The 21414-nt window shown below is 39.2% G+C and overlaps 1 protein-coding gene across 9 annotated transcripts in view; it reads right to left on the bottom strand.

Moving 5' to 3' along the window:
• Positions 1-21414, bottom strand: part of RNF111 (ring finger protein 111) — a 52887-nt gene that overhangs the window by 31036 nt on the left and 437 nt on the right. For 4 of the 9 annotated variants that reach the window (XM_065688868.1, XM_065688866.1, XM_065688865.1 and 1 more), the window contains one exon: positions 1505-2400. In XM_065688868.1, the coding sequence (XP_065544940.1) occupies positions 1505-2400 (896 nt within the window). Of the gene's footprint in view, positions 1-1504; positions 2401-3240; positions 3262-4755; positions 4776-7030; positions 7051-12187; positions 12207-12875; positions 13072-21414 lie in introns of those variants that run through there. The other 5 variants (XM_065688873.1, XM_065688871.1, XM_065688870.1 and 2 more) reach the window with 5 other exon arrangements.

Genomic DNA, 21414 nt, shown 5'->3' with positions numbered 1-21414 from the left:
AAAATAGATGATCACCTAAGAAGCCATAACCTACATTTTCTCATCCATGTATACCAGTGCCATCACTGCATGGTGCTCTGTGTGGAGATCTGTTAATGGTTCTGCATCATCTCACAGTTACATGAAACTCCATCCTCTCCAAAAATGAGAATGAACTATTAACTTGGGAACAGAAATGTAGTTTCCCAGATTGTTTTTTAATATGAATGCATGCATACCCCCACACCTTAATTATTTCGAAGTCATACCTTCAATATGCTGGAACATGCATGCCAAATATAACTTTTTAGGCTTAAAAAAAATTACATTTCTATCCCCACAAATATGCACTAAGATAATTAAGGCTGCGCAATAATTCTTCCGTTTCAGAATTATTTATGCAGCCCGTGTGCGTGTTTGGTTTGTTTGCTTTAACAACAGCAATAACAACCACCCCTCAACAAAAAAGGAGTCCTGTCCTTGAATGTTATTTTTTCTTAGTTGAATGATCAGCACAGTCTGAGATATGGTTTCACTTTCTAAAAGACATTTGTCATTAGGCAAAACCCATGGTTGTGCAGGTTAACACTATGCTGTGTTCTATGTATCTGCTCTCTAAAAAGCTGAAATAATAAACAAAAAGCACAATTACAACACTGTGAATACTGTGGGTCCCAGTCTTGGGACCACCTTTTACTTGGCAAATTTAAGATTATAAAGGTCCAAGCAAATTGGTAGATGGGGGAAAAAAAACAAACCACCCCAAACCAAAACCAACAACCAAACAACATACACAACCCTCCCCACAACAATCAAAAAACCCAAACATCCCCCCACCCCGAAGAAAACCCCAAAACCCACTCCCAACATTCGAGTATGCCCTCATATACTGTGTCTAGACATACATCTGTGTAAGTCAACTGCAAGATTATTGAACTGAGTTTATCGAGGTAAAGCATTTGGTATATATTCAATACTTTTCACAACTTCAGAGCTTAGAATTTTTGACAACGATTCTAAAGCTACTACCTTCAACTGAATCCTATTTCAGGCTCTTATCATGATGACCAATTCCTCCCACTTCCCCCCAATTTCTTTGTCACGTGCAGTTAATCAGGTTTTAGCAGGTATTTCTACATTCTGAAACCAGAGAGAACTGTTATCCCCACAGTCAGTTATCAAAGCTATTGCAGCTAAGATTTTTAATACAACTCAACAGCTGGAAAAAAAAAGAAAGGAACAATTCCACAGCACGTGACTAATCAGGTTCAGCAACCTTCCAGTACAGTGTTTAGAAACCATTAACTTTACCTATTAAAGATTCTAGCTTTGTTGTAATTTTACTGGAAGTTCTAAATGTTCTTTTCCCATCAAGAATTTATGTTCAGATTACTTGCAGTAAGTCTATTTGTAGCAGAGCTTCTGTAAACACACAAGAACAACTGGTCCAAAGCACTTGCAAACAAAGCATATTGTACATGAGCAATGCTCATTAATCAAAAGTACCTCAGGAATTGAGCTTTACCTGAAGGAACAGCTGTACTGTTCTGGTGGTTTTCACCAGGCGACACAAATAAGTCTTCCTCCCCTTCAGTAGATGAACTGGAAGAAGAATCACTAGTAATGTCATTTTCACTGGAACTGCTAGAGCTGGGCAGTAAAGCGTACTTTCTTCGAGCTAAGACTTCCCGCTTTTTCCTCTGCATTAAAATTCGCTCTTTTTGGTTCTGTGTCCTCTGTGATGAACTTGTTTTCACAAATCTCTTCCTATATGGAAGTCTTCTTAAGGAATTGTTGTGGAAACACGGCCTTTTCATTAACAGCCCAGATACAGAGTCTGCCTCAGTGCGGGGCCACTTTTGTGACCTTGCACTGTGAGTTCTACTTGTAGTATTCAACACTGCCTGAGGGTGTCTCACAGGAGCATCTTTTTCTTCATCAGATGTTACTGTGTCAGAGTCTCCGAAATGTAGGCTAGAAGAAGGCGAAGAGATACAGTCACTAAAAGAAGAATCATTGTCTTCACTCTGTGTTTCTAGATGTTGTCTTAATCCTATGATTTCCTGGTTTTCCTTCTCAGGACAATTTTGAGTATATGAAGGACCAGCCTGCTGGCTCTTGCGTTTTTTTCGCACCACAACACTTTTGTCTTGGTCTGTACGGTTGCCATTCATGTCCTTTTGCTTTTGAGAACCACCACATAAGTGAGAGAACTCATTTCCTACTTTACTGGCAATCATCTCAACTTCTGCAGGGAAGCTTTTGGCTGCCCCGGTAGGCTCAGGGTTCAAGAGGATCCCCTTCAGACTCTCCTGTCTCTTTGGTGCATCAGAAGGAACTTCACTCTTCATATCCGCTTTTAGAGTATAAAGTATATTACATTCAGGAGTCCATTTAGACATGGAAAGTTTAAAGAAAGGCCTAGAAATAAAAAAAGATATGCATCAAGAAAAACAAGCATCAGATTTTGATAGCAAAACTGAACTAAAAGTCATTTACTGCTAAGACCAGCCCATTGTTGGGAAAAGCAAAACAGCAGTAACTGAAGTATGAATGTTTCATAATATTAACAATACTGCTTGACAATGTAATTTTGAAGTAAAACATAACTCTCATAACTTGCATTGAAGGTAAGTTCTTATAGCCAGTGAAAACACCATAATTTTCACAGAGAAAATGTATCCTGTCTGCAAAACGTATGGGCAATGTCTGTTTTACAGGCTGCCACTTACAGAAGTTACGTAACTTTCAGCTAAACAACCATGAACTGAGCCGCACGCTTAAATAAGGCCTACATCTCCCTCTATTGCTGCATATATATGGATAGTAAATACCTGGAACACAACACATGGTACAGTATGATGACAACTGAGCTATAAAAATCAGTTACTTAGAATTCATGGTTCTTTTCTGACATGAAAAGGGACAGAACAGGAGAGATTTTGAATCCTGTTATTTTTGAGGTAAAGTAATAGAAATCTATTACCTACATTTTCTTTAAAAAAACATCACCCAAGAATAGTGTCATGTACAAAGCTATTTTCAGTGCATGTAATCTTAACTCTATCCTACAACAGAAACTGAGCATACCACATGTTCCCTTAATAGTTGGTACCAGGCAAGCTCCCCTCCCTGTCAAAATATGAGGCTGTCAACATACAACAATGCAGCACCAGCCTCAAAGATTGTTTCAAAGAAAAAGTTTTGTACTGGCAGACTATTGAGACACACAGGCAACAGTAAGCTCTGTAAGATATTCACCTTCAGTCTGCTTCATCTGGCATCTCTGCCTTCTGTTTTAAGTCCCCAAAGGAAGCAACAAAAGAATTCGGTTCCCACTGTGATAAACCACTGAAGTACTCTTTACTGTAACTAATATCACATTTTTTGTGCCTCTGATGAATAAGGTTATAGCACACATTTGACACTTGTACTACTTAAGCAGTCACGTGTTCCCTCTTTCCTCCCTCCTTCACTTGTTTGAAGAAACACCTCCTATGCTGTTCTAAGAGATGTTTATGCACTGAACCAGAATGTAGAGCTGACCCATCTGAAAGATCAGTTTCCCAAACAAATCAGACACCAATCCAATTCATCATGCAAGCATTCAAACAGCTACACCTGGCTTACAGCAGGCTGTGCTGAACTATCAGAAGGCTGCTCAAGAAAAATATACCCAAGTATACCTAATGTGGAAATGAGGATCCTTATGCAGCACAGCTGGAATATGCATGAAGTCACAAAAAAGTCTAAGGTAACAACAGCAAAATCTATGGCAGGTTAAGTAGCATTGCCTACTCAGGTCCATAATCTCTTGCCTGTACCACCATACTCTACAAAATGTTAACATACTATTCTATCTGGTGCCAATATTTCAAGCTCTTTGTTTATTTTGTCATAGAATGAATCAATACAAGATAGAGAATACTCAACAGAGTCAAATCAGCACTTCTTATATTGTCTCACAAACTGGTGCTTTTAGGAGCAGCTGTGAGGTAGTTGTTCCTAACAGCCCTTGAAGAATGACTTATCTCACTTTGTAACAGGTATAAACTGATGCATTCTCTTAGACAGCCTGTGTTCTCTTCTCAGCCATAAGCAACTAATCCAATTCTTCAAGTGATGCAATCAGGAACTAAAATTTAGCAAAAGGCATATATGCCGCAATACTAACATCTAAAGAAGCATAAATGCACTGGATCTTTCTGGAGATCCAAGAATCTTGTGGATCCTAGAACCTCTGCTGAAAAGATCCCTTTGAATGTTGTCACTAAAAATCCAACAAAACATTTGTAACAATTACTGTTAAATGTGAAGCCTATACCCTGTGGTAACTAAGAAAGTGGTGCTGGTTTCTACTGGAATTACAGCAGATGTTTTACATCAGTAAGTCAAAAGCTAACATGCATGTTGGACTAAACCTCCTTTTGTCAAATTAGTCCAACAACAGAACAGGTTCTTTCACTTCAAAGTAGGAAACATTTCTTCTTTTCAAGCGTTAAACAGAAGATTGGCATTCTGGACAATATATATATTTAATTGCAGTCAGTTTTAGCGGAATGTACTATACAAGAATACCCACTTCTCTAGGACTAAATAAAAGTAGGTGCAAAATTGGAAAAAAAACTTGGATTAAACTTAAGAGTGTAAGGCATCTACATGGTAAACAAAGAAGCCTCCATTAAAGCTGTGAAATTCTATCTATCCTTCTCTGCTCCTGACAGCTCCGGAGGAAAATACCAGCTCTCCCGTGCTCCTCTCTGGGCATGTACTTACCCTCAGATACACACACCATCTTTCTCTGGTAAAATTAAGTTCGAGACTTTCACTTTATACGATTTCTAACAAGCACTGCTTGTTCTTTGTGTGCCATAAGCACACAGAGAACAAGAAGTACACGGCCTTTTCCTCACCCTCACAAGGTCACCTTAAGGCAGTATTTTTGTTCTGTTATTTACACACCACTGTTCTACAGAAATGCAGCACTCAGTGTAGTCAATCTATTCCACAGTCCAAAAGCAAGCCAGCCCCTCCTGCAGTAACACCATATTTCATCTCAAGTTTTAGAAAATCCACAAAATCTTTTGACTTGGGGGGGTGGGGGGTGGACAGTTTCCTATCTTTTTAACATGATAAATTAAGGGCCCAATTTTACTTAATTCTGAAGCTTTTTAAAGTAAGAAAAATCTGACCATTTTCTCATGAAGTGAGCACAATCAGGGGCTCACTGACAAAGGACTCCGTTCTACCCACTGGAGTGCTCACACACACGCCCCCCTTTTACTCTTAAACTCTGGTGTGGAAATCTCCTTCAGTACGTAAATTCTGCATTCTGAATGGGATTATCTTTGTATAAATGCTGTTTACTTTAGCACAGAGGCAGCTGTGCTAAAATACAGATATTTAAGTTACAGCAAAAAAAAAAGGGGGGGGCAAAAAATTTTAACATTTTGAGAAACATCAGACTACTGTAAGAGGACAAAACACCTAAACCACCACACAGTGAAAACTAGTGCACTTGAAACACTATTTACTAGCTTAGTTTTATTTCAACAAGCAACCTAGACATAATAGCCAGTTAACTCGGATTCATATGTTTTGTGCATCTGCACTGTTACAACCATGGAAAAAGTCTACAGTACCTGAACTGAGTAATCAAGAACTCTTCAGTTTTGTTAACCAATACAGAGCCTGAAGAACTCCTAACTCACCAGAGAGCTGCTGGCTTCCAATTACAAATCACACAACTTACACATGAGTATATTTTTTGAAGTGAAGGGTACCAATCAACAATGGCAAATAATTCATTTCTTCACCATTTGGAAATTATATGACAAAGCTTTGAACAAAAGATTTGACCAAAACAGACAGAAGCTGGAAAAAGAGCTTATACTTAACTAGATTCCAACCCATTGTAAGTATTTTCAGTGGTTAGGCATAAGACATACCCATACTACATACAAGACCAATGCTTTTATACAGAAGACAAACTTTAAGAGGGACTACAAAAATATTACGCAAATAATTAAGACTCATTAGAATGAGATCATCTGCTGTTAAACATTTAGAAGTTCCTATGTAGTGTCCCTAATTAAAAGTAGCACTCAAATTTTCCAAAAAGCATCAAGATGCAGAAAGCTCAATAAGCATTAGTATTCCTCCTTCCTACTCAAAACATTTTGCCTATTAACCTACAGAATAAGGACTTCAAGAGCAAAAATTGGGTATTATCTTCTTTTAAGCCAGTAAGTCTCAATGAAGAGCTGTTAAAAGACAGCTACCTGAAAACTATAGATATTCTAACTGCCCTGCTAAAGTGTGTAACTGTTCAGAATCATGAAGTATACATGACTTTATTCATTCATGTCACAAATTAAATACCTTAAATATTTATCATGCCAAGACATACAGCAGTGCAATAAAATTTATGCAAACAGGGGAAGTCTTTGAAATTCCTAAGTAAAAACTAGCTCGAAGTTTGAGATCTTTACAGCAGACAAGTTTATGATCACATACAAAAGTACATGCTTGAGTTACAAGAAGGAGCAAAATATTTTGTCATTAAGAATGAATTCCATTACTAGCAATCAAAAAGTAAGATAGCATTGAAACTCTATAAGTGAAATGGTTCATTACACCATGAACCATTTGCTGTAAACTTGGTTGATGAGTACATGTAATCTAGTATATCATTACCTCAAAAATGTATTTTCAGTTACATTTTAAAATATGGTCAACTACCTTCACCACCAAGAAACAACCTCCTTTTTAGGTGTCAGAAAGCACCATGTTCAATTCTCTCAAGACTGGCTACAGTATGTACACAGTGTGATTTGACACATGCCCAGCCAATCACTTTGCATAAGATGCCTCTCAACAACATGCTTCTTACATAACCCCAAATTACTGGTCTTTGTCCTGTTCGTGCAAAACACACACCTAAACACAGCTAGCCAAGCAGTTTATTCAGCAAATAACCAGACTTCTAGCCAACTTGATGAAAAGCAGTGAACAAAAAGGCTTCATTTACAAGGCAGTTCATTTTCCCTACCTTTGTTTTCCTGCTTCTCTCTCATTATGAACACAGTAACCTCCCTTTGTTTGATGCACCCTCCACCACTCAGACCATAAATCCACTTACAAGCAATTCTGGTATCTGGTACGGCTGAGCCTAGAAGCCAGCGCAGACAAAACTGCTTCCCAACATGACAGTTCTCAAGACTATCAAGAGCTTGTGGAACGTGCTGTCACTATGACCTCAGAGAGAACACTGCAGTTCTACTTACATAAGAATTCTGTGTATAGACCACTTACATACCCAACCCAACTGCCCACATACAAAATGCTATCAGGCAAGAGAGTATTTAAGACTGTCTCAGAAAGGAAGCTTCTATCAGCTGCATCTGTACTTCCTTTATTCAATCTTAAGTTTTACTTTCTTTGCATATGTTCACTGAACTCATGATTAACTTTTAAAATTAATTCCCTTCCCTAATATGTGGCCTTTATCAGATTTTACTTTTAATGTTATTTTTACTCTAACAAGTTAATACTGGCACTGTTATCTTCATGAGAAAACCTCACTGTTGGGTTGTGCAAAGAAATTTTACGTTGTGTATCCTATTCCTACCACAGTACTTTTTTTTTTTTTAACTGGCAAACACAGCTATCAAGAGCTCAAAGAACAGACCAATGAATGGAAGTATTCCACAAGCTGTATTTTGAAACAATCACTTCTTTACTCTCATCAAAAAGATGCATTTTTTTTTTTCTTTCAGCAAGGCTGTTTCATCAGGTAAATCAAGACACCAAGAAAGAGGATAATGGAAAAAGGTTATAATATTAGTACAGGACCTTCAGTAAAAGTGCAACAACCCAAGTACTACTACTTCCCTTTCTCAAGGGCAGAATGCCAAAGAAGACTGATTCATGCATGACCCTGATGCAGTGGAGCTTGACAGAGAACTTAGAGCCATTTGAGAAGCTGCACCCCCAACACAGTCCCATGAAGATCAAATCTCAACACTATCATACCCTTTTTCCATTAAAAATAAAGAACTGGCAGAACAGTTCACAAAAAGAAACCCCCTTGTTAGTCTAAATGGGCAGTCATGCCCAACTCATTTAATTTCTATCAAGCAGAGAACAAGTGGTACAATGCAGAACAAGTAGCAAGTACACAGACACCCAAATTTAGTTTCACTTATTGGCAAAACAAGTGCAGACTTTGAAACCTTACTGCACTGTTCTTCTTTTTATTTTGTTGTTCTTCGTTTTTACCACATTATGAGACAGTGCTTTTTTTTAAAGCCTGTTTTAACTACTAAATTTTAGCATATATCTAGACATACATATGTCTATAAAAGATATATATATGTCTTTTAATCTTCGCCAGAAAGCAGTTGATAGTTAAAGACCTATGAATTTTTATAAAACAGCAACAATCAGAATGTAATCCAAACCTCTATTATGTCTGCTTTGATATTATGTAGCATCAAACAAACCTTGATTCACAGAACAATGAGAAACACCATTGCAAACCACTCTGAATTTCCTGTTTGCTTTAATGCAGCCAGAGTGATGACACACTCCAAATTTTTGAATGACAAAATTACCCAAGAATTCCAAGCAGAATACTTGTCTGTTGTCCTACAGAAAAGTACAGTATTTCAGAATAACATGCATAGTATTAGTTACTAACTGCATAACAATGTTCTCGAGACAGGTTCCTGCCTACGATCTCCCAAAGACACTCCTTGACATCAGTCCAGACAGAAATGTTTGACAAGAGGGGTGCTACCGTTACATCAGCCACAGCAATGCAAACAGCCTTCCTCACTCCCTACAGCCAATTCTAGGAATCCTCACTGACTTGAAAAGTCTACTCTTAAGTGAAACAAGATTATTTCAAGTTCAGCACTACTCTTACTAACCTCTGTAAAGCCATCTCAAAGATAAATCAGACCACAGTGACTGTACGGGAAAGTACTGTAACAAACAGCATTCACCCTCTTGGACCAGCAAGGCCTCCTTAATTATAGCTCTGTAAAATAAAAAAATAAAGAAAAATCCCCCCAAGCCCTTCAAGATTTGTTTCCTCACGCATAAATCAATTCAGACCAGTAAAATTACCTTGACACAGAAATGTGACGCCACCTACAGAATGGCTACAGAATGCCTCTGTAATGCTATGCTACCTCATCTCAGAGATTTACAACCACTCCACTCTTATGGAGAGACTACAGAAAGTGCCTGCCTCTCACATCTTTAAACAGAATGCAGCACAGGACAGCTACAAACGGAAGAGCTCTTCCCTATGAGTGGATCTATGGCCTGGCTCCAGATGGAATAGACAGAATGTGCAGCTGGAAGCACCTCAGCTACATGAGTTGGCAGGCCAAGAGAACTCTGCACAGAGGCCTATGAGCAAGTTAGTTCTCCCACAATATACTATGAATCAGCCCAAGACCATAAGGCACCCACATAAATCCAAGCATCAATCATCAGTGAAGCATCAGCATGCACATACCCACCTGGGCAGGGAATCTGTTTGGCTTTGCACAATGGACACAAGCAGGTGGATTTGACAAATGTGGCATTCACAAGCACATTCTTCAGTCTAGACATTTCTTTGCTCTGTCCTACACTTAAACTCAGTTAACTATATTACCACTATGTAAATCATGATTTTAAGACATAAGCATTACAATTTGGCAATTAGGAATGTTTTGGCTTCAGTGAACTCCAAGACAAACATGACTGCAATGAACTTGGAAATAAGGAGTTGCAGCTTTATGAAAAAAATTACAAAATATACTTTTTTTTTTTAATTGAAAAATTACAAAATACACTTCTTTTTTAATTGGTGCTTAAGATCTTAACTAGGAATTCTGCTTCCAGGGTCAGCTAAAGAAGTTCTGAGCTACACAGCCACCAAAAATAAGTTTAAAATTATTTCTTAGTCCCCCTGGCAGTTTTGACCTTTGAGGTACATGTAACTGTTCTTAATGCAGTGTCACTTTGCAAGCACTTCTAGGTAAAGCTTTGAGGAGCAAAATAAGACAGGATCTTTGACACAACTGCTAACAAAAACCTTGCAAGTGAGAATTATGAAATTAATCATTAGGACAGTTTTATGCTGTTCTTCAGGAAAGGTGTGCGAAGTAGGGGATTTTGCAGATACTAAACTGAGTAGATCTATCAGTTTAAGAGGGAAGGACAGTGAAGCAGGACTTCACACTTCACCCAGTAGAGCCAAGCAGCAGTGGGTAAAAGCAAACATTTTACCTGACAGCAGCCAAGTATCAGGATGGCACTTAATTGGCAAAAAATATTATCAAAGTCTCTTGCTAACAAAGTTGTGAACCAACCTTCACCTTGTAAGGAAGTTTAATAAGGAAGACATCACTTTAATTCACAGTAGTTTCTTGTCCAAATAGTATAAATTATATAAAACAGCAAAATAATCTTGTAAGCAAAATTTCTGGGTTAGTGAAAGAAATGTTTTCCTTTCTTTCTTCCTTCCCCTCTGTTCCATTAGGGGTCTCTGTGAGGCCTGACATCAGCCAACAAAAAAGAACACTAATCTAAACTTAAGCCTGAGAAAGTTCATTCCTGTAACCCTCTGGCTGCAGATACATTTTGTGTTTCTTTTAAGAGCACTGCAGGATTTGGAAACAACTGATTGCTGTCACTTACACTGACAAACCTTAAGGGACTGTGACTGGGAATAAGCATCCTATTCCTATGCTGTACTTTTGTCCTATATGACATTACTCAATATACACACTTCTAAATCTCAACCTCACTGAGATGCAAACAGCTAAAGAGCTACAGATTTGGTGATAAAGCTGACTTAAAGGAGGTTGTACATCGTTAAACCTGTTTGGAAATCATTATATAACATCTGCTTATGGTAAATTAATCTCTGTACTACCTCCATTGTTTACATGTGAACTAAACCCGTTCCTCATCCCGTCCCCCAGAGCCATATTTTCTCCATTTATTCAGCTGCCTTACATCTAAGCCTCCATAGCTCACCAGCTAGGGAGGGGGGAACTATTACCTGTATCTTTTCAAAATACTATCTTTACCATTAGAGGAAATATAAACAATTGAAATGAAAGATTCTTCATTTTGGGGAAAAAAAGGCAGTAACTGCTGTCAGCTAAATGCAACAGTAACTGTACAATTAGCTGTCAGCTAATTGTACCATGGCCACCTGCACTGAAAGACAAGAGTGTTACAACTGATCTGGTTACATAGGCCTACAAAGTTATTAATTTAAAGATAAAACAGAAGTCACAGATATGTTAAGATACACTCTTAATACACTTTTATAAAAGCCACTGCTTCATAAAGGACACATTTCTGAAAGGTTAGAATGTTCCCATCCACATTGTGAAAAGACATGTGAAATATGCATGAATACTAAGAGCTGCTGTTCACCCCCAAGCTCCCTATACTACATGTAACAACAGCTGTAGCTGCCAGGGCTTCAACTGTCAAAACAAACAGACTTTTAAACACACAAGACTTCCAGAGTTTTAAAACAGGAAGTTTGGTGTCTTACACACTTTCATTTGACTAGAGTGAAATGCTAAATATGCGCACAGCCTTTTCTGTCTTATGAATTCAATAGGCCTTTTTATACTGTGGATGACAGCATGAGACAGGTGACCAGAAGTCCATCCAGTGAACCAAGATCCTATCTTTCCCTACCAACGCTTGCACATCAGCAAGAATACAAATTTGAATTGGTGATAATCTTGGCTAACAGTTTTTTGTTTGGGATTTTTACCTTAGGTAGTCCCTCTAGCCAACAAAAAGATGACTAAAAGCATTTAAATCGGTGGACAACTACTTTGATAGAAAGACTACAGGTATCTGAAATACAAAGAGCTTTAATTTTTAAGAGTGACAAAATATTCCAGTTCTTTAAATACTGGTTTTCCTCAAAAATGTTTCCACTAAATATCCAGAATTAATTTTCTACTGGTTACAACAAAGCCAATGTTCAAAGCCTTATTTCACCACCTAAAAACCTCATTTTCCTCTATCAGTTTACAATAAGATATTCCATCATAATAAATGCTACCTAGGTCTCCATGCCAAGCAGTCAACTCTTTTTTTTCTTTTGTCAGATATTTGATTCTGAATTAATCACATTAAAATCAAGTAAAGCCAAGCTACTGCCGCACAATCTTACCTCGTGGGTTATATTTTCTTCGGGAGAATTACTCGAGTACCAGGAATTAAGGGTATCATATAATCGGCTAATGCAATCAGGCCTTCTGATTCCACAGAACCACTTCAAGCCATAGAAGAGCTCACTTGACACAAAAATTCCACAAATGTGTGCTCAGCTCTAATCACCAAAACAGACACTTAAAGCAGTACACGGACCCTTAACACCTGCCCACTGCAGTGAGGTACAAGCCCGGGTCCCCCCGAGGATCCTGGCCTACATTTCTGAATGAACGCTGCTTCCTTGTTTATGAGGAAAAGAAACACAATGATTTTATTTTTTTCGATATGGGGTAAGAAACAGGATCCCAACTTCGCAAACAACAGAAATGACGTTATAAACCCCACTATTAACGCACACGAATAAAACTCATTTCCGTAAGGGAGAATCTGTGACCAGTTCTCAAGGAGTCAGCCCCCGAGGAGTTCCGCGCTTCCCGCAGTGAGGACGCTGCTTTGTGCGCCAGCAAGGCGCTCGAACACACAGGAACACCCCCCGCGAAGCGCCCCTCACCGAAGCTGCCCCGCGCCCCTCCGGCCGGCTCCGCGGGAGGGCAGTGGGCCCAACGCCCGCTGCCGGCCAGCCCAACCGACAAGCGATAACGCCCCGCAGGACGCGGGCAGCACCGCGGCCCCGCCGCCCGCCGTACCTGAGACGATAAAGGCCGAGGGGGAAACGGCGGGTACCGCCGGCGCCCTGCTCAGGGCCGGAGTGTGTGAAGCGGCCGCGGCGGCCGGTCACAGAAACCGGCGCCGCCGGCTGAGGCCGCTGGCTCCGCTCGGCCGGTCCGCAGCCGCGGGGCCCGCTGACACCCCGCGCGGCGGGCGGCGTTCTGTTGTTGCGCAGCCCCCGCGACTAACGCCGCTCCCTCCCCAGCGCAGCGCGACGCTCGGTGCTGCTTTACAGCAGTCCGCAAAGCGCAGCCGCGCCGGCTCACGCCCCTCCTTCCGACAGGCGCCGCTCCCGGAGCAGCGCCCCCTGCCTGGCAGCAGCGGCACCACAGCTCCCCTGAGCCCCAGGTGCGCGGTACGAGCCCGATACGGAGCCGGCGGCCGCAGCGCTGCCCGGCCGCGGGGCACAGCGGCTGCTGCTGCTGCGCCTCGCCTCCAGATCTCACAGCAAAGCAGCCGCCTGTACCCAGAGGTGTCTCTTCCCCTCGCCCCGCGGTGCCTGACGCTGCTGGGCTATACCCACCACGCCGCCCAGCCGCACTGCCGCGCTGTGTCACATCACTGCGCGTCCTTGGCCACCGCCAAGTCTGCTGCTCCGGGGACTGCAGTCCTGCTGCACCGTACTGCCTTCCCCGGAGCCAACAACAGCAGCAGCGGCTAGGAAGTGCAGACAACCGGCATTTACTGTCTTTAGAAACAGAGATTTAATTTGCATTTACTGCAGTAACGCACTTTCCGCTTTAAGAACGGGTGCGCCTGCCCACTCTGCCACACTACCAATGTCAGTAAATCTTGTACGGAACTTCTCCAGCGGATACATGAGCCTTCTGCACGTCAACCAAGCCCCACATCTCCCTAACAGCACAGTAAGCATCGCAGCTTTGTGGAGTCTCTCAGTCTTTATTAACTTTGTAACTGCTCAAGTCTGCCAAAGGCCATGCTATCTTTGTGCCAGAGAAGACTTTCCATCAATGTTAGTGTACACATTCAGAATAGTACCAGCTTTAAACACCGGATAGAAAAGGGTTGTATATTGTCAGTGACAAACACATAAACCCAAGATTTCGGAACAGAAAGTGCAGTCTGATCTTCCAGTAAATATCTTGCTCAGGCTGCACTGCCACCACAGTCAGCAGTACACAAGCGTTCTTGTTTTGGAGGAGCCAAACAACCTTCATGCATCATTATGAAAGACGTGTTCATTGGGGAAAAAATGCATTTTGAGACTATTAATTGAATGAGTTTCTGAACAGAATTTCCTGAAAGCAAAAGTGGATGAAATAAATTATTTCTCAAACAAGGTAAAAAGGCTTTAAGGAAAGACTGTTTCAACAAATGCCTACCTCAAATAGAAATACCTTCAAAAGAACATACTTCTGAGGGCAGGAAAAAAGATTGCTAAGCAAAGGAATAGCTGAATGTCAAAAAAAGTAGGAACAAAGTGCAAAATATGCCAGACAACATAAATTATACAAAAATAAACAAGTTTTTCAGCTTTATGTATAATGTGAGAGCACAGGAAAAAGTGAGACCCACATACACCAAAGGCAAAAAAAGATCACAGGTGACTTCCTGTGGTTCCAGAACCAAAATAATAATACATTTCAGTCCTCAATAAAGAAAAAAATAGAGGTCATCCATCATTAACTTGTTACCTTTTCTACATAGGTTTTTTTTTTGTTTGTTTTTGGTTGTTTATTTGTAGAATCAAGGAAATACAGTACCCCACATCCAGCCAGACAATGACATTGGGCCACAAATGAAAAACACTGAAAGGGAAAAATGGGGATCAGTATAATGCTCAAAAGGAGACGGCAACAGTTGGAAGAAGGTCCTGTCATATTCAGTAAAGGTCACTAATGGCTTGACTGTGTAAGGAATTTTAGTATTTTTTGTTAATGACTGGAACGAGAGTTGGAATAATAAAAATCTGCTGGGGGGGGGGAAGAGATAAGACAAAACATAGGAAGAACTGAATGACCCTGAAGACCAGACTAATTGCAGCAAGGTTAAAAAAAGTAGAGTGAAACGTAAAGAATGTGCACTTAAACATTGACTAGAAGTTTTGGGATATATTGGGTATTTGTCAGGTAGAAGGCAGCAGGATGAGAACTTCAATAAATTCTGTAATTAAGAAAGTGACCAACAGCCAACATCATGATGTAGGCATTAATAAGCAAACATGTCTGTACAGTATTTTAGTCTAAATATATTTTGGGGGAAAGGTTTCAATGCTATTGTAAAAATAATTTCTGATGTAGTCTTATAACTGCTTTATCCAGCTTTTTTTATATGTATCCTGGGAAGATGAACTTTAATCTTAACAGGACACCCAAGGGAACATAGTGTATATGCAAGGAAGCTAATGAAATCTGGCTGGATTACCGTAAGAAATGAAACAGGAGCATTTTCTGTAAGCTGATCAGAGGCTAATACTAATTAAAAAAACCCACATACGAACTAGTTACATATTTACTGACTCTCTTAATAATTGTTCTGAGTGCCAAAGATGACAGAAAGGTCGTTCTTGGGAGAGAAAATATAGTCACTATGCTCACCTATTAAAAGACCATTTCGAAAACAAAACACAAGGGGCTAAAGGGTGGCTAGAAATTTCAGTTCACAAATTAAAAAGCAATGCAGGATAAGTATAAATACTTAATTTTCTCACAGTGCCAGTCAGAGTGGCCACATAATCTGTGAATGCTTTAACTGTGTATCATATGATAGACCTTTCCTCCGTGAGTAAATTAAAGGCAGAATTCCTAGGATCTTTATTAGCTACGATTCCCTAATTCCTGCCCCAGTATGGGCTACCAGCTGACAGTAACCTAGCACACTGTGGGCCAGCTCACCCTTTAATTAATACTTGATAGAAATTAGTTTGTCAATTATTGACTGGTTATTAACATAATTTTTAAAGAAAAGTGATAGAGAAATGAACTTCAAAGCCCAGAATTATTCACAATTACTTTGAAATAGTTTATTTAAATGTTTAACTTCTATCTATGTCCTTTGATACAGCTATTAAAGTTACTGCTGCCATTACTTTAGGATCTCACAGAGAGTTGTCTTGAAAGTATTTTATGGATTCCTTGGACAAAACCAATTCTCCTTTTCACACTTCCTAGCTATAGAAAACCAAAAGGTTAACTTCATTCATTTAGATCACTAATGCAAATTTCAGAATAGCTGTCAGGTTATGGTGTCATCAATTCATACTGAACTCTTCAACTTCTAACTAGAGCAAACCAAAACCACTTATACACACACTCCAAGGCCTGGCAGAACTAAAGACAGAGAAGAAGCTATTTTATCTAAGATAAGCTAAGCTTTGATCTTATCTAAGATCAAAATATGCCAGCCACCAGGAGGCTGCACTTTACATTTTTGGCAAAAAGACAAAAAACAAAGCAAACCCCTATCTGGGGTACCTTCAGCAGCTTGGCTTCATAGTTGGACACAGTTCTACGCGCAACTGCTGCATCAGTCTGCTCGCTCACGAATGAAAGCGAGGGACAGCTTTTTCCAGATGCACACACCAGCTTCTGGAACGCAGTCCCACTGGGCACATGGCCAAGATGAAAGCTGCACACTTTCATAAAGACATGTCTTTGATCAGAGCTCTTTGAACTCCAAGCCTGGCAGTGTACAGTAGGAACAGTATACACTGACAAATCTGCCTATACACAGGACTATCTATCTACTGTCAGAAATACTGCTTCTGGAATAGCTCAAAATCACCTGTGTATTTTAAAGACACATGGAAGAACAAAATACCCCACATTACAGTAAAATATAGATACAGAAATGACCCACTAGTCACTAGTAATTTAATTTCTTATTGTAAAGCCTCATAGAGATGTGAAAGGTTAGAAACAGCATTTTTGCAAAACGTTACTTTCAGAAATTATGCAAATCCCTGCTAAGGTCTCGAGCAGTTACATATCCTAAGTGAGATATTTCAAGTATTTAAAATTGTCATATAATTATAAAGATGTGGTATATGTAATTACTTAGAACTAACAAGTTTGTTGACATTATTTTTAATGGGTCTTTTTCTTATCAAAAACAAGTATACCATCAATCTGTTAATAGATCACGAGAAATTCCTTTATATTCTTTCAGTGCTTGTACAGTAATGGGGCCAAAGATATTTCTGCATTTAAACAATGAATCATTAGCTAATTTTAGGGCAATTACATTTAAACCAAACAAAAACATCCTGCATTTAATGATCTGATTTTACACCAAGAAATTCAATAGCCAATTCCTAGCATGTACATGTATTTTCAGTAGTAAAATAAAATATTCACGTTTGATTTACAAGTAGATCCATGTTCTTCTGCTTGCTGTTCTGTAGAAGAATTACAAGAGCTACTTAGAGATCAGAAGCCCACTTCTGTAACCTTGTCTCTTCTTCTGACTGATCATCATACGGTGTACCAATAATACATCAAAAAGAAAACTACATACTTGGAGAGCAAAAGGTTGTTTGTTTTTTTTTTTAATTTTGCAAATTAAATTATCAGTGATTTTTAATCTTAAAATTTATCTATTGTCTGTCAGGTATGAAAAATGTCTGAAATTGTATTATTCATTTTTGCTTTGTCTTCAAAGCAGAGAAACAGTGCAGCAAGCATAACAGCTAATAATTTTTACACATAAGCTTGGTGAGAGGTTTGAATACAGTCAGATTAATACCAGGAATTACTAAAACGAAAGTTTGGAATTGTAGTAACCAGACAAGGTAACAGGAGAACTGGGACAAAACTCTGTGCCTTTCAAAGTAAAAAGGACTCTTCCTGTTGTTTTCAGTTAACCTAGCATCAACCCAATGTCACACTCTTTTTAAAGAAGGGTTTGGTTAGATCCCAAAAGGAACTGAGTCATTGCATCATTTATTGCTGTAATAACTAGCTTTGATGTAGTCAGCACCCAAAGTAGAATCCAAAATACTGTATTTGAAACTTGGATTTCTGAAGCAAACAAACAAAAGCCTAAAGTTGAAAGGAAAGCACACATTGAAAACATGAGTTTTTAAAGCACCAGTATGTTAGAGAACAGAATACAGGTTCACTGATAAAAAGATACATCTCAGATGAGACTGGATCCTGTTTAACTGCAGGTACTTTATTTGGAGATGATCTTCCAGCACCCTCAAGCCCTCCCCTTTCCTTAAACCAACATCTCTCATAAGGGATATGGACAAACGCATGGCTGTGCAAAAGAGGAGAAAACTGGGACAAGCTGTTCAGTGCTAGCTGAGGGCTCCAGCCAGGAGGCTTCCTCACAAGGAAAACGCAAGAACTACTTCCCTATGTTTTAAAAACATTGACTGTCACTGAATTTTTACAGATCCCAAGCATGTTAAAATTGCACAGAGTATACCAACTGCATTATGCCATAAAAGAAGATGAAACAATTAGTGCTTGGTCCTTCATTATATTTTGCTGTGAGGCTGACAATAGGCTGGTCAGCGCTGTTGAAACCAGGATAGTTTTCTATGCAGAGAAAAACAAAATGACAGAGCCTTAAATTAGATTCAAAATCTAAGGACATTCATGTCTTGCAAAAGTCTCACATGTAAGGGACAAAAAAGAATTTACACGAGCACAATTGTGGACTCCTGTCTTTGTTGTCATTTAAATATAAGTATCTGATTCGGAAGTCTATTACCATTTCCTAATCAAACTTTACCACAAATTCCAGAAACTAATGGTATAAAACAAGCTTTTCAAAACAACTACAACTTTTTCAACAAGAGACTACAAAAGGACAAAGACAGTATTTTTCTTAAAAAAACCAAAAAGGCAACCATACAATCAAACAGAAACCAACAAACTTGAGTAAAATCCCTGAACAAATTAAAAGTATTTGTATATACCTAGAAAATAACAAAGTGACAAACAACAACCAACATCATTTATTCCTGACAATCTATCAAAACAACCTAATCCCCATTTATGGTTCTACAAGCATGAATAAACTGAAAATCTTCACTTCCAGAGGATATGCTTTTAAACCCACAGCTGACCAGGCTGAGAGGTATTACAATATGCAGAACTCAAGACAAGAGTCTGAAATCACTGTGGAGGGTGAGGTGGGAGGAGAAAATCCTGTAAATGCTAGTTGGAAGTTCTGCACTTAGCAAGAAATAATCAATTGCCCAGAAAAGAGATACTGTAATAAACTTGCTGGAAAGAAACCAATAGCTAGAGCAGATCACAAGCAGAAAATGTCAACAAGTTTGTAAGGTTGAAAAAGGCATACATACTACTAAGATACATAATTAAAAGTGTGGTCACCAAGATAACTTTGAGAAGCTGTGGAAAGACTGGACAGGAGCTAGAAGGGTGCAAGAACAAAAGGTCATGTTGTTTCAGAACTCTGATATAAAACAGGAAATAATCCAAGCTTTTAATAAAAATAAAATAGTCTGAGCAAAAATATAGTAATAACCTTAGTTTATGCAAAAGGACGCTGCAAAAATAAAGGGAACACTGTCATAGAATAGCTAGGGTTGGAAAGGACCTTAAGATCATCCAGTTCCCACCCCCCTGCCATGGCAGGGACACCTCACACTAAACCATGCCAGCCAAGTCTCTGTCCAACCTGGCCCTGAACAACGCCAGGGATGGAGCATTCACAACTTCCCTGGGCAACCCATTCCAGTGCCTCAGCACCCTAACAGGAACAAATTTCTTCCTTGTATCTAACCTGAACTTCCCGTGTTTAAATTTAAACCCATTACCCCTTTTCTTGTCAGTACAGTTCCTGATGAAGAGTCCCTCTCAGCCTCTTTACAGGCCCTCTTCAGATACTGGAAGGCTGCTATGAGGTCTCCATGCAGCTTCTCTTTTCCAGGCTGAACAGCCCCAACTTTCTCAGCCTGTCCTTCATATTCACTTTGAACAAGCAGGTTAAACTGCAGCAAAAGGGATTTAATCTAAACATTCAAAAAAGGATAGTTTAGGACTATAGTAGGCTGCCTGAGAAATCAGTGGAATCTGTGTTTAAGACTTTAAGATCACTTTAGGTAAGTATCAGTCAAAGCTGTTTTCATAATCCTGACTTGAGGCAAGATGATGACCAAGAACACATTTTAAGGTCACTTTTGGCTCTGTTACCTGTTTTCTTATTTGGCAGGTGGGTGAGGTGTACAGCTGTAACATCTGCATTACATCAACCAGCAAGCAGTAACATTCAGGTAAGTCAAGCAAACCCCATAAAACAGTGCAAGCACTGTGTTTGTTAGCCCTCTCACCTTTCCAGAAAGTGGACACATCAAACTTGTCCTCACCAATACTAGAACCTAACCCGTGGGTTTTGTGTGTATTTGTCCAACAGTTTACCACAGTAACACTGACGGTCCTGACTGAGACTTTGTTGCACTGATGAATTCAATATAATATGTAAATGAAACACATTTAAGACTTTTTCATGCATTTTTCAAGTGTTACACAATCACAAACCCCTTTTTTGACGGTCTAAACTTAAGCTACAGAGCTGATTTACTAACCTCCAAAGTCAAATCTAGGGTATATGATGTTAATACAAATGTTACTGCAGCAGATAGCATTTAATTTAGTTATGATTGTTCTTCTTATAAAATCTTGGTACCAAGTGCAACAGCAGCATTATATATTTAAAACATAGATGCAATTATTAGTCCAAACAGTGTTTTCTCTTTTGTGTGTTCTTAACTTTTAAGTACATGAATATTAGTCTTTGTTAACTGATAACTAGCTAAGCAAAGTATTATTTAAATACTTCAAATGCATTTTGAAAAGAAAGAAGAGGGCAGCGTTAGAAATCTTTTAGGATTCAGGACTTTATTTGCACAAAAGATTGTTTAACCAAAATTCATTAAGTAAAAAAAACGCTTTATTTTTCCATTTTCATCAATATGCAATTTCTGAATGAACAGGCAAGGCAAGGACTGTTGCAACTGAAAATGACTTAGACATACTTAAATTCACAGATTTGTCTCATTTCTAGATTTAATAGCAGCTGTAACATCTAATATCGACAAAATAACTTAAAATGCTCCCTACAGAAAGTGAATTAGTTTCATTACCTATTCCAAATGCAGCATAATAAATCATAACAAAAAATACTTTATTTGTTAACAACTTCAAACATTAGTATTGTACTTCTATAATACTTCCGATAAAAAACTGTAATGCCAATAGATCTACTTCTCCCTAGGTGGTTGTTCCTCTGATCTTCAAAATCCACTAGTGCTACTGATTAAAGGAGCTACTATTTCACCCGAGTAAGAAAAACCCAGCATCAATTATTTAAGCATATTCACTAAACCCTGCGAAGTCAGTGGCCAGGGCAAGCAAGAAGGTACAACCCAACTTGTTAATGGAAAGCAGAAGCACCTATACACATTTTGCGGTTATATCAAAGAATTAACTTGACAGGAGTTCAGCGAGCGCTTCGCTACAACAGCCTGCGAACCTTTCACATGCCAAGGCAAAGAGGAAGCCGGCAGCAGGATCCCGCTCC

This window comes from Lathamus discolor, chromosome 8 (genome assembly GCF_037157495.1).
Source record: "Lathamus discolor isolate bLatDis1 chromosome 8, bLatDis1.hap1, whole genome shotgun sequence".
NCBI classification, from domain to species: Eukaryota; Metazoa; Chordata; class Aves; order Psittaciformes; family Psittacidae; genus Lathamus; species Lathamus discolor.
Note: the sequence above shows the minus strand (reverse complement) of the source record. Positions and strands in the feature narration are given on the sequence as shown.